This window comes from Danio rerio, chromosome 13 (assembly GCF_049306965.1).
Source record: "Danio rerio strain Tuebingen ecotype United States chromosome 13, GRCz12tu, whole genome shotgun sequence".
In the NCBI taxonomy this organism is placed as follows: Eukaryota; Metazoa; Chordata; class Actinopteri; order Cypriniformes; family Danionidae; genus Danio; species Danio rerio.
The window spans coordinates 22,390,976-22,405,650 of NC_133188.1; the positions used below are offsets into that span (position 1 = coordinate 22,390,976).

Below are 14,675 nucleotides of genomic sequence, written 5' to 3' on the forward strand. Positions count from 1 at the left end.
ATTACTTGATGAACATGGATTGCTTTTGTTACACTCAGAATTCCTTAAATGTAAAGTTCCTGTAAAACCAGAAGAAACTATGCTGTTATGTGATGCAATACCAAGAAAAGTTGTATCTGTAACGAGGAGACTGACACGGAGGGATCCATTATGCAGTATTTATTAATCAAGCTCTCACTCAAACACACAATATGCACCAAAGTGCAAACACACAACAATAGTCTGAAAGGTTTCAAGACTGACGGTAAACAGACACTGAAGGGATTTACCAGGCATGGGTCAAAGGCAGGCTGCGAGAATCAGAGTCAGTGTATCAGGCTAGGATCATGGGCAGACAGCGAGTATCAGAGTCCGTATATCAGGCTTGGGTCGTGGGCAGGCAGTGAGTATCAGAGTCCATATATAAGGCTCGGGTCGTGGGCAGGCAGAAGGCGAAGCAGAGTCAGAAACAGGCTGGAGTAATACATGAGAGAACAAGCAGGGAATAGCGCTCAGTAATGCTGGCCGGGGCTAAACAAGACTTTGCACTGACTGAGTGTTTGAGTGCGGCTTATAAAGGGTACGTGGGTCGTTAGCTAGATTCAGGACAGGTGTGTGCACAATCAGCGTAAGTGGATGATGTAATGCTAGAAGTCCGGAGATGGCGGCCTCTGCTGGCCAGCGAGGGGAGTGACTGGGACCGAGTCGGTGACAGTATCACTGTTGCGTATTTCCATATACAATGTGGACCAACAGCCAAAGACAAGTAATGGTTTTATTTATTGCTGATATTAATGTTGTTAAAGATTAATGTAGTAATAGATATATTAGAAATCTATTTAAAAAGAATCATATACCATCTTCAACAGTCTTCTGGGCCCGGTTTTTTAAAAAGTTTAATCCGGATAAAACTGATCCGGATTTAGTAATCCTCTTTTTGCGATCCGTGATCATGTAATCCAGTTTACTTTTTGAGCCAGTTTTTCAAAGCAACATTGGATTGGATCAATTTGATCCGGATAGGAACTTTTCAGGATCACTAAATCTGGATTACCAGTGCTCAATCACAATGTAGTTGGATAGATAGGCCTATGTAAAGAGCAACAAGTAGAATAGCCAGTGTGGGGTCAATATGACTTTATTTTTTTTAATGAAAACACACACATTTAAATAAAAATAAATACAAGCAATAAAAACCCCACCCCATCCTCTTCCAGCAGTCCGCTCATCTGAGACCTACAACACAAACACTGTACATTCAGGTATTTTTAATAAGTGTAAATAAAAAAGACTTAATGTCAAAAACTCTGCAATAAGTTCAGACTTTCTCATCTGATGTGGAGAGAGCAGCTTGTCTGAGCAAAGCCTTTAGGAGGCGAATCTCAAGTCTGGCCTTGGTTTGCAGCAGTTTAGTCAGAGTCAGTTGTTCCTCTGCCAGATGAAGTGTGGTTCTGCCCAGTCTCTTTTTGCAATTGTTGAAGGTGATTTCAAAAATCAGTGATTGCCATTCTTTGCATTTTTTTTTTTTTGGTTATTCTGTAATCATTGCATGCATCACTAATAAATATTCTAAAAACAAAAATATTTTTTCCATTGTGATGAATATATATATATATATATATATATATATATATATATATATATATATATATATATATATATATATATATATATATATATATATATCAATTACTGACAGAATAAAATGTATTGTTTTTGGTCAATTTTGACAGCTGTTTGGGGGATTATTTTATGAGGCCAAGCTATTTCTTTGCTGTAGCGCTATATTGAAAGGCTGAATATGCTAAAGCCAAAAATTACTGTAGCCTGACGGTTGAACAAATGAAAATAAAACCTTATGAATAAATAGTATATCTCGTAAGATACTGCATGATCCAAAAATAGTATTATTTAATACATTTTTTAAGTTTTCATTACATTTTGGGCATGAAATCCACACTAAATCCACCCTTCTGATGGGATCAGTTTAATCCAGGTTTTTTGGATCAAAGTGATCCAAATCCTACAAAAAAGGTCTGAAAAACCCAAAGTAAAGGTTTGATCTGGATTAAAACCAAGATTAGATCACGTGATTTAATCCGATTAGGTAATCCGTTTTTTCTTTTGAAAAACCCATTTTCAAGATTTGATCCAATCCCTTATCCAAAATCCTATTGGATTACTTTTGTAAAACCGGGCCCAGGTCATCAAAATTTGGAAACATTGAGGGGAAGAAAGTATGGTACTAAAAAATTATTTTAGTAATGAAGTAAGACAGGTGTCTTTTAAAGTTTTACACATAATTTATCCTGTAAAATAGTTATTTGAACCATTTGTTATTGATAGAAAAAACTTTTGTGATTTTTGTGGTACTATTAAATAATCTATTACTCATCTGTTTTTTCAATGTGTATACTTACTAGATTATTTTGGATTGATGTTTCTAACTTTATTTCATGGACATTTGGTACACTAATACAAATTGGGTTATATGAAGTCCTATTTGCCTTAGTTGAAGATAGAATTGATTCAAAAAGTACAACCTATTTTCTTATACAACTGATAATATTACTTGGAAAATACCATATACATGTCAAGAAATGGGCCAAAGCTAAGCCAAATTTTGAACATTTTATAAAGGAGATTAAACAATATGGTATTACACTAAGTAACAATTACAAAAAAAAACATATGAAGCATTATGTAAGTTTCAATTGATTGAATATTGTTCTTTTTAGGGGTTCAAGCGCGAAGCGCTGAAACCCTATTGTTTTTTTTTCTTTTCTTTTTTTTGTTAACTTTTGCTCTTCTTATTATTATGTTTTTTTCCGCCGCAGTTACTATTGCACAGACCCAACCATAAGGCCTAGAGCGCTGAAACTTGGTCAGATGGTAGTACTACAGTGCACTACATGCTCAACAAAAATCAGCCAAATCGCTTTGGCACCAAAAACCAACATTTTGGACATTTTTGGTCGCCATTTGTAGACCGTTTGTCGTAGACTCAAAAAACGTACATATTTGTAATCCCTGGATCACCCCAACCAAAAGTAAAGGACTCTTTACTTTTTGAGATTTTCCATACATTGGAAAGTTTTTCTGCCACAATTTATCCAAAACCTACTTTTGCAAACTAGTCCTAGGTTTTTTTGCCCAATCTGAACTAAACTAGTTCAGAAATGTACTCTGGACTCTGAATATCAATAATTATTTTAAAAAAAAGTTTAAATTTTGATTCTCGCACGAAACAGTAGACAAAAATGTTCAATGCTAATTGAAGCTAAATGCTAAGTGTAGCTATAACTTTTGAACGGAATAAGATATCATCACCAAACTTGGTGCAAACATGTGTTTTTAAGGGTCACAGTGCAAAACACGTGGACTTTGGTCACATGGTGGGGCTTTAAGGTTTAAAAACCATAAAATGACCCTAACCTTACAACCATTAGTCCAATCAACTTGAAATTTGGCATGCAGTGTCTTTGACCAAGTTGTCAAGACATAAGCTGCGTCCCAAATGGCATACTATACACTATGCACTATGTACTTATGCACTTACACACTCAACAGGATAGTACATGTATGTAGTGGCGTCCCAAATGGCACACTAATGTTTTTTTACTAAGCGAAAATTCAAACCGTTTCCCTGATGACGTTTGACGGTTGCCAAATCAGTGAAATAAACGACCGAATTATCAAATATTACCTGCCGTGAGTGTTGCCGCATTCACCATCGGGAGGCACTATAATCACTCTCATAGAAGAATTTTGTTCTCATCATCCAAAATAAATAAAGTTATTCAACATGTGCGTCCGATAGCTCCGCCTCTTCCGCCACGTAAGCAAACCTGCGGTCGTTGAGTGCGTGAAGTGTCCATCATTACACACTTCATTTTAGCGGCTGAATGAGTGCATCATCCGGGAAATTAAAGTGCACTTATTATTTTTAGAGTTTTCAGTGTGAACACACTACTTACACTATTTATACTACAAAATGGCGTAGAATAGTGCATAAGTATGCGATTTGGGACGCAGCTATACTATAAGGACAATGGCTTATCTCAAAAAACATGGCTGCCATTAGCTAATTAAGATTGAGCAGCCATTAAAGTAAGTTAATGATGAGTAATCAAAACGAAACTTGGTGGGCATGTTCGATTCATTGTCCTAGAGGTCTGTAAGAGTTTTGAAAGAAATCGGCCACTAGGGAGCGATTTTGTGTGTTTTGAGGTTGTAATTGATTGGTTATACACAAAGTTTTGCACATCCACACAAAATACATACCATATGATAGGTCTGCTTGTACTGAACAGTTTGACACTAAAACCACTGCTGTCACTTAGAACCTACTTTTGCAAACTAGTCACTGGTTTTTAGCTCAATCGCAACGAAACCAGTGTTGTTAGAGTCTCCTGACTGAGTAGATCAATAATTATCAAAAAAAGTTAAACTTTCCATTTTGGCTAGCTGTAACAGGCTCATTTACAAAAGGGGCATGTCCTCATGAACCTACATGTCTGTAAACCCATAAGGAAAACTCAAAACATCACAGAAATTGGTGAGCACGTGGCATATCAATGTGAAGAAACACTCAAACTTTTGTGGAGATCGGGCTATAAGTGGTGCTATAATAGTAGAAATTGTCCTAAAAAACATCCTAAAAGCAGTAAATGTGCTTCATTTACACACTTTTACAAGTTAGTCCAAGCTTATCACTGAAATTGTCCATCTTTGATGTTTTAAAGGTCTCAAAAACACATATTTTTAATGTTTTATAGTTTTAGCCACTTAAACAGACTTTTAATTGTCACCTACTATATTTAACCACTAGATGTCAGCACAAGACCACTTATTTGTTCATAACATTTGCATACCTTTTTTTTTTTTTTTTTTTTTTTTTTACATTTTTAGAGGTTAAAGTATGGAAATTGCATTTAGGATCATTCTGAGTCACATGTTGACATGATGCGAACACTGTTATTCATTAAAAATCTAATTTAGTCCCAGTTTAACTCTTCATAATAATTCTAATACTAAAAAACTGGTTCTATAGTTAAACACTGGGCCTGGTTTTTCAAAAGTAATTCACTAGGATTTTGGATAAGGGATTGGATCAAATCTTGAAAATGGGTTTTTCAAAAGAAAAAATGGATTACATAATCAGGTTAGATCATGTATTGGTTTTGATCCAGATCAAATCTTTAGTTTGGGTTTTTCAGACTTTTTTTGTAAGATTTAGATTACTAAAAAATCTGGATTAAGCTGATCCCATCAGAAGGATGAATTCAGTGTGGATTTCATGCCCAAAATGTAATGAAATTTTTAAAAAGTATCAAATATTACTATATTTGGATCATGCAGTATCTTACAAGTTACCCTATTTCTTGAGGTTTTAATTGTATTTGTTTAACTGTCAGGCTACAGTGATTAGGTAGGCTTTAACGTATTCAGCCTTTCAGTATAGGCCTAAAGCAAAGTAGAAAGAGTTTGGCCTTATAAAATAATCCCCCAAACAGCTGTCAAAATTGACCAAAGACAACAAGTTTTATTTTGTCACTAATTGATATATATATATATATATATATATATATATATATATATATATATATATATATATATATATATATATATATATATATATTTTTTTTTTTTTTTTACACAATATTTATTAGTGATGCATGCAATGACTACAAAATAAACAAAAAAAAATGCAAAGAATGGCAATGAATGATTTTTTTAATCACTTTCAACAATTGCAAAAAGAGACTGAAAGGGCAGAAGCACAGCTTCATCTGGCAGAGAAACAGTTGACTCTGAACAAACTGCAGCAAACCAAGGCCAGACTTGAGATGCGCTCCTAAAGGCTATTGGGAGCGGACTGCTGGAAGATGATGGGGTGGGGTTTATCTTGTTTTTAGTATTTTTTTTTAAATGTGTGTGTTCTCATTTCAAAGAAAAATAAAGTTATATTGACCCCACACGGGCTATCCTACTTGTTGCTCTTTACATATCTATAGTTCTATATTGTGATTTCCCATCCTGTTTGAGCACTGGTTATCCAGATATAGTTATTCTGAAAAGTTCCTATCCGGATCAGATTGATCCAATCCGATGTTGCTTTGAAAAACTGGCTCAAAAAGTAAGCTGGATTACGTGATAACGGATCGCAAAAATAGCATTACGGATTACACCTTTAAAAAACCAGGGCCCTTGTTTTAAAACATATATTTAAAAATTACAACTCTGGCCACTAGATGGCAGTAACAGACCACTTATTGTTTATTTTACTGCTCTGAAGCAAAGAATGTAATGTAATGTAATGCCTTCTGAATCCCAAATTGACATGGCATGAACACGGTTAATGTAGTAATGCATTCAAGATCAAATTAAGTCAAAGCTTGTCAAACTTTTTACTCTGTAGATAATTATTTATTTTAATATAATACAAAATTTTTATTTTAATAACATGTTCATTCATAAAAGGGATTCCTTTATGCACACTAAAATTGCTGTAATCACATAAATTAATTACACTGGCCACTAGATGGCAGTAGGAAATCACTAATAGCTTATTTCACTGCTGTTTTGTCATTTTTATTGTGAAGGGCTAAAATAACCATAACTCATGGATGAATTAAAATATCTTCACCAAACTTGTTACTCATATGCAAGAGGTCAATCTAAGGTCATAGCATGAAATTTGTAGACATTGGCCTCATGGTGGCCCTATACATTGTAAAATCCTTTTATCTGAGTAACCATTTATCTGATAAAAATTTGACATGCAGTTTGTTTGTCTAAGGTGCCATGACTTGATCTACTCATTTTGTCATAGGGCTGCTTATATTGAATACTTTGACATAAAAAATGTCACTCAAAATGTTCATTAAAAATGTCAGTATGTAAAAAACTGAAGTTGCTTTTTTGGAGTGTGTAATCAAACATTTGTTAGCTCACTCTATAAACTCTAATACTCTAATAATTTATTTTATTGTCGAGTAAACTACTCACAGACTAATTGCTAAAATACCTTATGCTGCTAAAATGCTTGAACCCCGTTAATTTCTGCTTGCAGCTATTATAATAATAATAATAATTATTATTATTATTATTTTCTTACCTATTTATTTATTCATTTATTTATTTTATTTAACAGGGACAATGCTTGTTAATCAACAGTAAAACGGTTAATAAGCCAGAGTTAGCCACAAGGGCTAATTTAATTGTTAATTGAGAATCTAAAATTAGACCTAAATATTTAAAATCAGAGACAACCCTGAGCTTTTCTCCTTTAACAAATACATCAGGATGATGGGTAACTGTCAAATATTGAAAAACATACAAACCGTTTTACTTGTATTTAATTTAAGATGTGATTCACACAACCAATCAGATACATGAACTAATGCCTCGGTTAAATAATTTGCTGCCAGTTGTTTGTTTTTCGCGTGCACATATAGAAATGTGTCATCAGCATACATCTCAATATTAATATTAGGACAGACTTGTGGGAGATCATTTATATACAGACTAATCAGGATAGGGCCCAAGATGGATCCTTGAGGAACTCCACAATTACTGATTCTGTATACTGATTGATTATTACCAAGGCGCACACATTGTTTCCTATTTGTTAGATATCAAGTTATCCACATAATCGCCTCTGATAAAAGTAAAAAGAGTGAGCTTTGAAAGGAGTACCTCATGATTTACTGTGTCAAATGCCCTTTTTAAATCTAAAAAAAAAACTGCTCTTATTACTCCACCTCTGTCAAGTTTGGATTTCATATTCTCTAAAAGAAAACAATTAGCAGATTCGGTTTAATGATTATTTCTAAATCCAAACTGCCAAACTGCATTGGATGTAAAGGGGTATGTCCGGCATTCAAGTAAGCAATTATTTGCTGTGTGGCTTTAAAAATCGGTGTCACTATGGCTAATTTCCAAGGATCTGGGTATACCTTGTGTAATTGAAAGATTTAAAAGATGAGTGATAGGGCCAGCTAGTATATCCTTGTATGTTTTTAAAACACAGAATCTAATCCATAAGTGTCTTTTGCTTTTGAAGTTCTCATTGAGTCTATAATGTTTAAAACCTCAGAATCAGATATATCATCTATTTTAAATATTGGTTTATTATGATTTATTGGACTACGTGTCGTACATTTAAATGAAAAGTTTTTAGCTATAGTTCCTCAACAGAATTAATAAAATAATCATTAAAAATATTTGCAAGTCTTTCCTGATCATGAATGAGATTTCCATTTATTTTTAGTCATAATTCACTTAGTCTATGGTCAGTTTTTTTTTCCAGTCAGTGTATTAATATTTTTCCAAATCATTTTTCCATTACCTCTAGCATTATCTATTATTCTTATAAAAAACTCCGCCCTAGCCTTCCTCATATTTTTTACCACTTTATTTCTTAGAGATGTAAAAATGTGCCTATCATTGCAAAGTCCTGAATTAAGTGCCGTTTTCAATGCAAGGTCACGCTCTTTCATTTGTTGCCACAGGGCTTGATTAAGCCAGGGTAGTGTCATTTTTTTTTGTCTAGTTTTACTTTTACCTTTTCTATTAAAAGAAGATATTATTTTATTAATAATTTTAAGAAACATATCACTGCTGTTAATATCTTGACTACTCAGTAGATTTGACCAATCAATCTGCTGTAGAGGGTTTTCAAAGTTTTTCATTTCATTTTTTGGATAGCTCTCATGAATAATTTTTTTGCTGTGCTCTACTATCAAAGCGTTTTTTTTTTTTTTGTAGTTTTCGTAATATTAATGTAATATTATGATCTGATATACCCGTCAAAAGATTATATGTTTTTGTTATTCTTTCTGGTTTATTTGTAAACATCAAATCTATTTGCATCTGTGAAGAACTAGTTCTTGTTGGGCCTTATTGGGACTAATTGGATATAATTAAACATACAATTTCTTTGAGCTTTTTCCTATCTGTTTTATTCTCCCAGTTTATATTAAAATCCCCCATGATTAGCATTTCTTTTGTCTGATCACATTCCTTTAACATTTTGTTAAATTTTTCATAAAAACTAATATCAGCAGATGGTGGCCTGGCCTATACAAACAAATTACATTTCTAGAGATGCATTCCAGGTCATTCCAGGTCTGTTTCATTTGACAACATTTAGGCTAAGTGACTCTTTAACATAGACCAACACACCTCCCCCTGCCTATATTTCTATCCCTTCTAAACAGATTATATCCAGAAATACTTAAAGCAGCGGTTGGGGAGGATTTAGTTAGCCATGTTTCCTACCAAGGAAGTCCAAATTTGAAGCAGACAATAAATGTTCCAGTTGATTACTTTTCGAAACTATACGGATATTTAAATGTCCACCCAATATTCCCGTTGGTTTAGAACAAGGTCCCATATAATTTTTGCATAATTTACAGTTTAAAAAATTCCCCTGGCATATGTTTATACTTTGTATAACTGAGATATTTCTCTCATCTTATTTTATTATTATTTTGTTCATAATTGTTGTGAGAAGTATTCTCTTGTACTATATTGGTAAATATTTACAAAAAAAAAAAAAAAAAAAAAAAATACTGGAGCTGCGCGTGTGCAGAAACGCGCACATACGGGAACTCTTGTCCTCCTCGCTGGCGCAGTTCACGTGCGCGAGTCCTTTCTCGCTAGCGCAGCGGTAAGTCACAGCGCGGATGGACAGGCAGAGTCAATAAAACAGCCTCGACTACCTAAAAACTGCCTGCTAGCAAGCCACAACCATGCCAGCCTATTTCCAGCGACCGGAGAACGCTCTCAAACGAGCGAACGGTGAGTGAATATTGTTCCCGGTGGTCTGTAGACTGCAGTCGTGCATTTAGCCGTTAGCTCGATATGGCGCGTGCTAGAGAAGCCATATTTCCATCGGGCTCGTGCAGGCCGGATGTCACAGTTAAGTTACTGGGCCTGCGTGTCATGTATGAAGAAGAGCGTTAAATGTAATGTATTACCGTGTCTCCTCTACTTTTTCATAATGAACTTAAAGAGAAGATATAGATTAGAAATATAGGCATATTGGCTAAAAAGTAAACAAGAAACCGTTTTTGTTGTTGGCGTGCGTGTTAGCAAGCTATTCCAACGTTAGCTTAGCGGTGACAACTAACGTTTGTAGTTTATGTAACTTGGGTTGAGGATTTGCTGACGATATGCGACGAAAATGAAAAGACTCGTCTGCTAATTTATAAATGATAAGAAAATTCGCTGTTAAATGAACAAAAATGTGAGCGGAGTGGCACCATTGTGCACCTGCGATTAGGTTTAACAACGTTTGACCTTATTCCTTTTTTATTCATGCCTAATAATATGCATAGTTTTAAAACCATAGTAACAGGGTTAACAAAAGACGTACAAAAACCAAACTAATCAGGAGCCAGATGATAAGAGTAATGTATACAAAGAATGATGAAGGATTGATTATTAAAGTAATTTAATTCATATTTTTGTTTTTTCTTACTCATAAGTTTTCACTTGTACGTGAAGAAATTGCCAAGTATTAAAAACATACTGAATATGAAAACTTTTGTTGTAAATTATACTGAAAGTGCTTACATTTGTACTACTGACACACATAATGTTTTCAGAGAGACATCTATAATTCAAAGTGCATTCACAATAAATACTGTGCTCAGCATAATTGAGTACACCACATTTTGAAAATGAATATTTTTATCCAATTGTCAGTGAATATAGACAATTTATTTTGGTGCATTTAAACAAAACAGATTTATTAAACATATATTTACTAAAATAATATTTTAGTCACCAAACATATTTCAAAATTAAAAGATAATACAATTAAATTCAAGCTAAATATTGCAAAATAAAAAAATTACAACCTACAAAATTTCAACTAACATTTTCATTTTTTTTTTGCTTCTCTTTATCCTTCCTCTTTTTAAAATTTGTATTTAACATTTTTCAATAACTTATAAATTTGGATGTACTATTGTTTGGACTGTTATCATGAGTGTTTTTGTTAGATAAGCTCCAGATTTGGCTTTAGTATTGACTAACCTAATGTATGTATGCACAAATATAATATTGCATAGCTTCCTTTTAAAAATATGAACTTAAAAGATAGATTTGTGAGGGAAGTACTTGTATATGCTGAGCACTGTATGCACAATTGTCTCTTTAAAAAAACAAATAAATCTAGTGCCATCTTTTAAAATAGAATTTCAGGATTTTCATCTTCAAACAAATAATAGAATTGCTCTAAATAAAGCAAAGGTTAGGTGAAAGTATGTAGTAACCACATTTTCATTGTTCATGTCAAAAGTGAGCAAATTTCTTCAGGTTGTGACCATCTTTTTGTTTCTCTTTCTCAGAGTTTCTCGAAGTTGGTAAAAAGCAGCCAGCTTTAGATGTGCTCTACGATGTCATCAAGAGCAAAAAGCATCGAACATGGCAAAAGATCCACGAGCCCATCATGCTCAAGTACCTGGAGCTCTGTGTGGATCTCCGCAAGAGTCACTTGGCAAAGGAGGGACTGTATCAGTACAAAAACATCTGTCAGCAGGTTTGTACCCCTTTTTTATATTTACAGTTGAGTTCATTTGTCATGTGAACAAACAGAAAAACCAGTCATATTACATCTGCTTGTCATAGATAGTGATAATAGCCTTATGAACTGACAGTGATATCTATGGATTTTAATAGCATTCAGCTAACGTCTTCACTTCATATTATTGTAGATAAAAAAAGTCTTTAATGACTTTAGTAGCTTTTAACATGTACAACATAAATCAAAACCAAACATACATAATAATAATAAATAGTAAAAAAAAAAAAAAAAAAAAAAAAAAAAATATATATATATATATATATATATATATATATATATACACACACACACACACACACACATACTTATACATAAGTAAATGCATGTACTTACACATACAATATTAAGGTACATCATAAAATAACAACCACGTTTTATCAATAGCGGATGATACAAGTTATACAGAGAAAAGATTTTTTTATCAGCTTTTTCAGGAATCCTACAACAGGATTCCAGATTTTGAAAAAATTAAGTTTTTTTCTTGATTTGTTCTTAAGCCAAATAATAAGACAATCCCAGCAACCATTGTCCAAAATGCGGGCTTTCTGTATTTTTCCGAAAGCTAGCTATTATAAGTTTTGCATGTAATAAACAAAGTTAACAGTTTGATTATTTGAACAGTAAAAGTGTGTGTGATAGAATTTTTTCTAAGTTTCGGACATTTGGTTATATTCTGTTTCAATACTTTCTATTATTGCCGAATTATTTGATTTTAACATGCACAAGTAAAGGACAAAGATTCAGAAGCCTTTGAATGAGCTACTAAGCAGTTTTACAGAATACAGAACTTTGCTGTTCATAACTAGAATTTAAAATTTCAGAAGGAAGTTAGACGCTTTAAAGTCAGCTTGATGTGAACGTATAAGGATGGATGATTTTATTAGGACTACACAATGTTGTAAAATCGGACATTGCAGTATTTTTTATTTTATTATTATAATTTTTTTGATTCAACGATTATATAATGCAATATTATTACAATTCCACCAGATGAGTTGAATAACTATTTGGGAAGAATTTATAAATAAACAATCCACAAGATACAAATTAAATAAACAGCATTGAATTGATTTCCAAGGAGTATTCAGGTATACAGTAATTGAATAATGTAATGTATAGTAATACTACATAGTCTACGTTTTTTTAAATAATTCAGTAAGATTCCTTTTCAACGGTAAAAAAGTTACAAATGGTTCAATTTGTTATGCCTAAGGCTGGGCGACTTTTCAGATTTTTTTCGATTAATTTAAATGTATGTTTTAAGACTATTAAATTTTGAATCAAATCAAGAAATCGCGATTTTTAAAAATATATGTATATTTAATACATTATAATGGCACCAATGCGCTTTGGTTCTCTCTATGAAGCAGGAAGCACACCAGAAGCGCTTTTTAGCGACGCGACGCGCAGCACCGCAGCGCCATGGATTTTAGAATTCTAAACAGGTTTCTATACACACACCAGCGCCGCCCAGCCACGATTCACGAAGCAGTTCACATTTCAGCCGCGCCACAGAGTGCCATCTGATTAGTTTCATGTTAAATATCATGCGAATATGCACATTTGGTGTGTGATAGTTTAAACTGTCATGTGCACGCCGTGTTGCGGCGCTTCTGGTGTGCGACCTGCTTGACTGCCTGTTAAAGCGTGAAGTCATGTAGGATTTTACTTGTTGCATTAGTCTGAGTCACGTCTGTGTGGATTGTCAAGACATTCCCTTATCAAGTCGATAAACTCGATCTCAACATGTATGAAGGACGTAAAAGCCTGCCATGTGAAAAACCGCGCCGATCTTTTGGTTTGAACACGAGCAGAGGTGAGGGTCAGTAGCAGTGAAAATGAAAGTACCCGCCCCAAGACGTCATTTAGCGGACCTAGTTGAAAACCAGACAGATCAGGCAGCATAATGCAGAGAGTGGTGCAAAGCGCATCAAATGATCGGTATTTAAAAGGGGGGAAAAGAAAAATAGATTAAATATATAAGTTTATATTAGACACACATCTGGTGCTTGTATTTGCTCCTGCTATACGTTCACAACTTAACACATTGGGTTAAATTAGGCTTTACAGTTTCCATGTTCAGTCCTTTTCTTCCACTGTATCTTTTTAAGGAAAAGGCAGCAGCTTTACAACCTGTCATTCAATCAGAAGAAGACAAAGTCAAAGCCGAGCTGACAGCCAATCTTTCCTAGGCTCAGCAAAACTTGCAAAAAATACCTCTGTATTCGTGCAAGTGCAATATTTACACAAATATTTCTTATTCAAATCTTCAGCAACGCTAATTAACTTGTGAATTTGTTTTATATTTATTTACACCGTGACCAATTTTTGTATGACATGGCCATTAAAAATACAATGTTCCTTAACCAGATGGTTTTTCAAGTTACTTTTAAAGAGAATGTTACTTCAGTCATGTTGTTGTAATGTTTTGAGAAGACTAGTAACACAATAAAAAAAAAAAGATAAGAAATCTAAATCGTGAATCGGTCAAACTTTATAAAAAACCTTTTTTTTTTTTTTTGCCAAATCGCCCAGCCCTAGTTATGCCTGAACTGTTTTAAACCCCACACACAGTCACATGCCTAAAAAAAAAAAAAAAAAAAAGATAAATTATAATCCAGACCCAACATTCCGTGTACTCACGATGTGACCATTGCGAATGATGCTGAAACGATATATTGTGCAGCATTAGTGTACCAGATCAAAGCAAAAAGTTTTGATTAATGGAAGTTGACATTTTGTTGCATGAACATAAAGGCCTTCCACTATTTTTTTACAGTTTTTTACAGTTTCATCTTTGGGTAGAGAAAATAACACTAACTTACCCTTACTTTCAATAATATCCAGCTGAGCACAGAGTGACTTCATTCAACCGGCGTCTGCTACAGTGTGTGTCTAGTAGGGCTGTGTAATTAATCGAAAATCCAGTTTTGATTTCGATTTTGGCTTCCAACGAATATGAAAAAACATTAAAGCCCTATTCTTCCCTATTCTGAATAAAATAAATATAAACAGGGTTCAACGCTAAGGATTTTTTCTACTGGCCCGATCGGGCCAGTGGTTCTGATTTTTACTTGCCCTGCCCAAATTTTCACTG

General features: G+C 33.8%; 1 protein-coding gene across 2 annotated transcripts in view; it reads left to right on the top strand.

The window, feature by feature from the left end:
- Nucleotides 1-9,613: 9,613 nt before the first annotated feature.
- eif3s10 (eukaryotic translation initiation factor 3, subunit 10 (theta)) overlaps nucleotides 9,614-14,675 on the top strand; it is a 33,703-nt gene continuing 28,641 nt past the window's right edge. The window contains exons 1-2 of one of the 2 annotated variants that reach the window (XM_005156611.4): nucleotides 9,614-9,786; nucleotides 11,343-11,533. In XM_005156611.4, coding sequence (XP_005156668.1) covers nucleotides 9,738-9,786; nucleotides 11,343-11,533 — 240 coding nt within the window. In that variant the 5' untranslated portion in view covers nucleotides 9,614-9,737. 2 annotated transcript variants of the gene reach the window in all.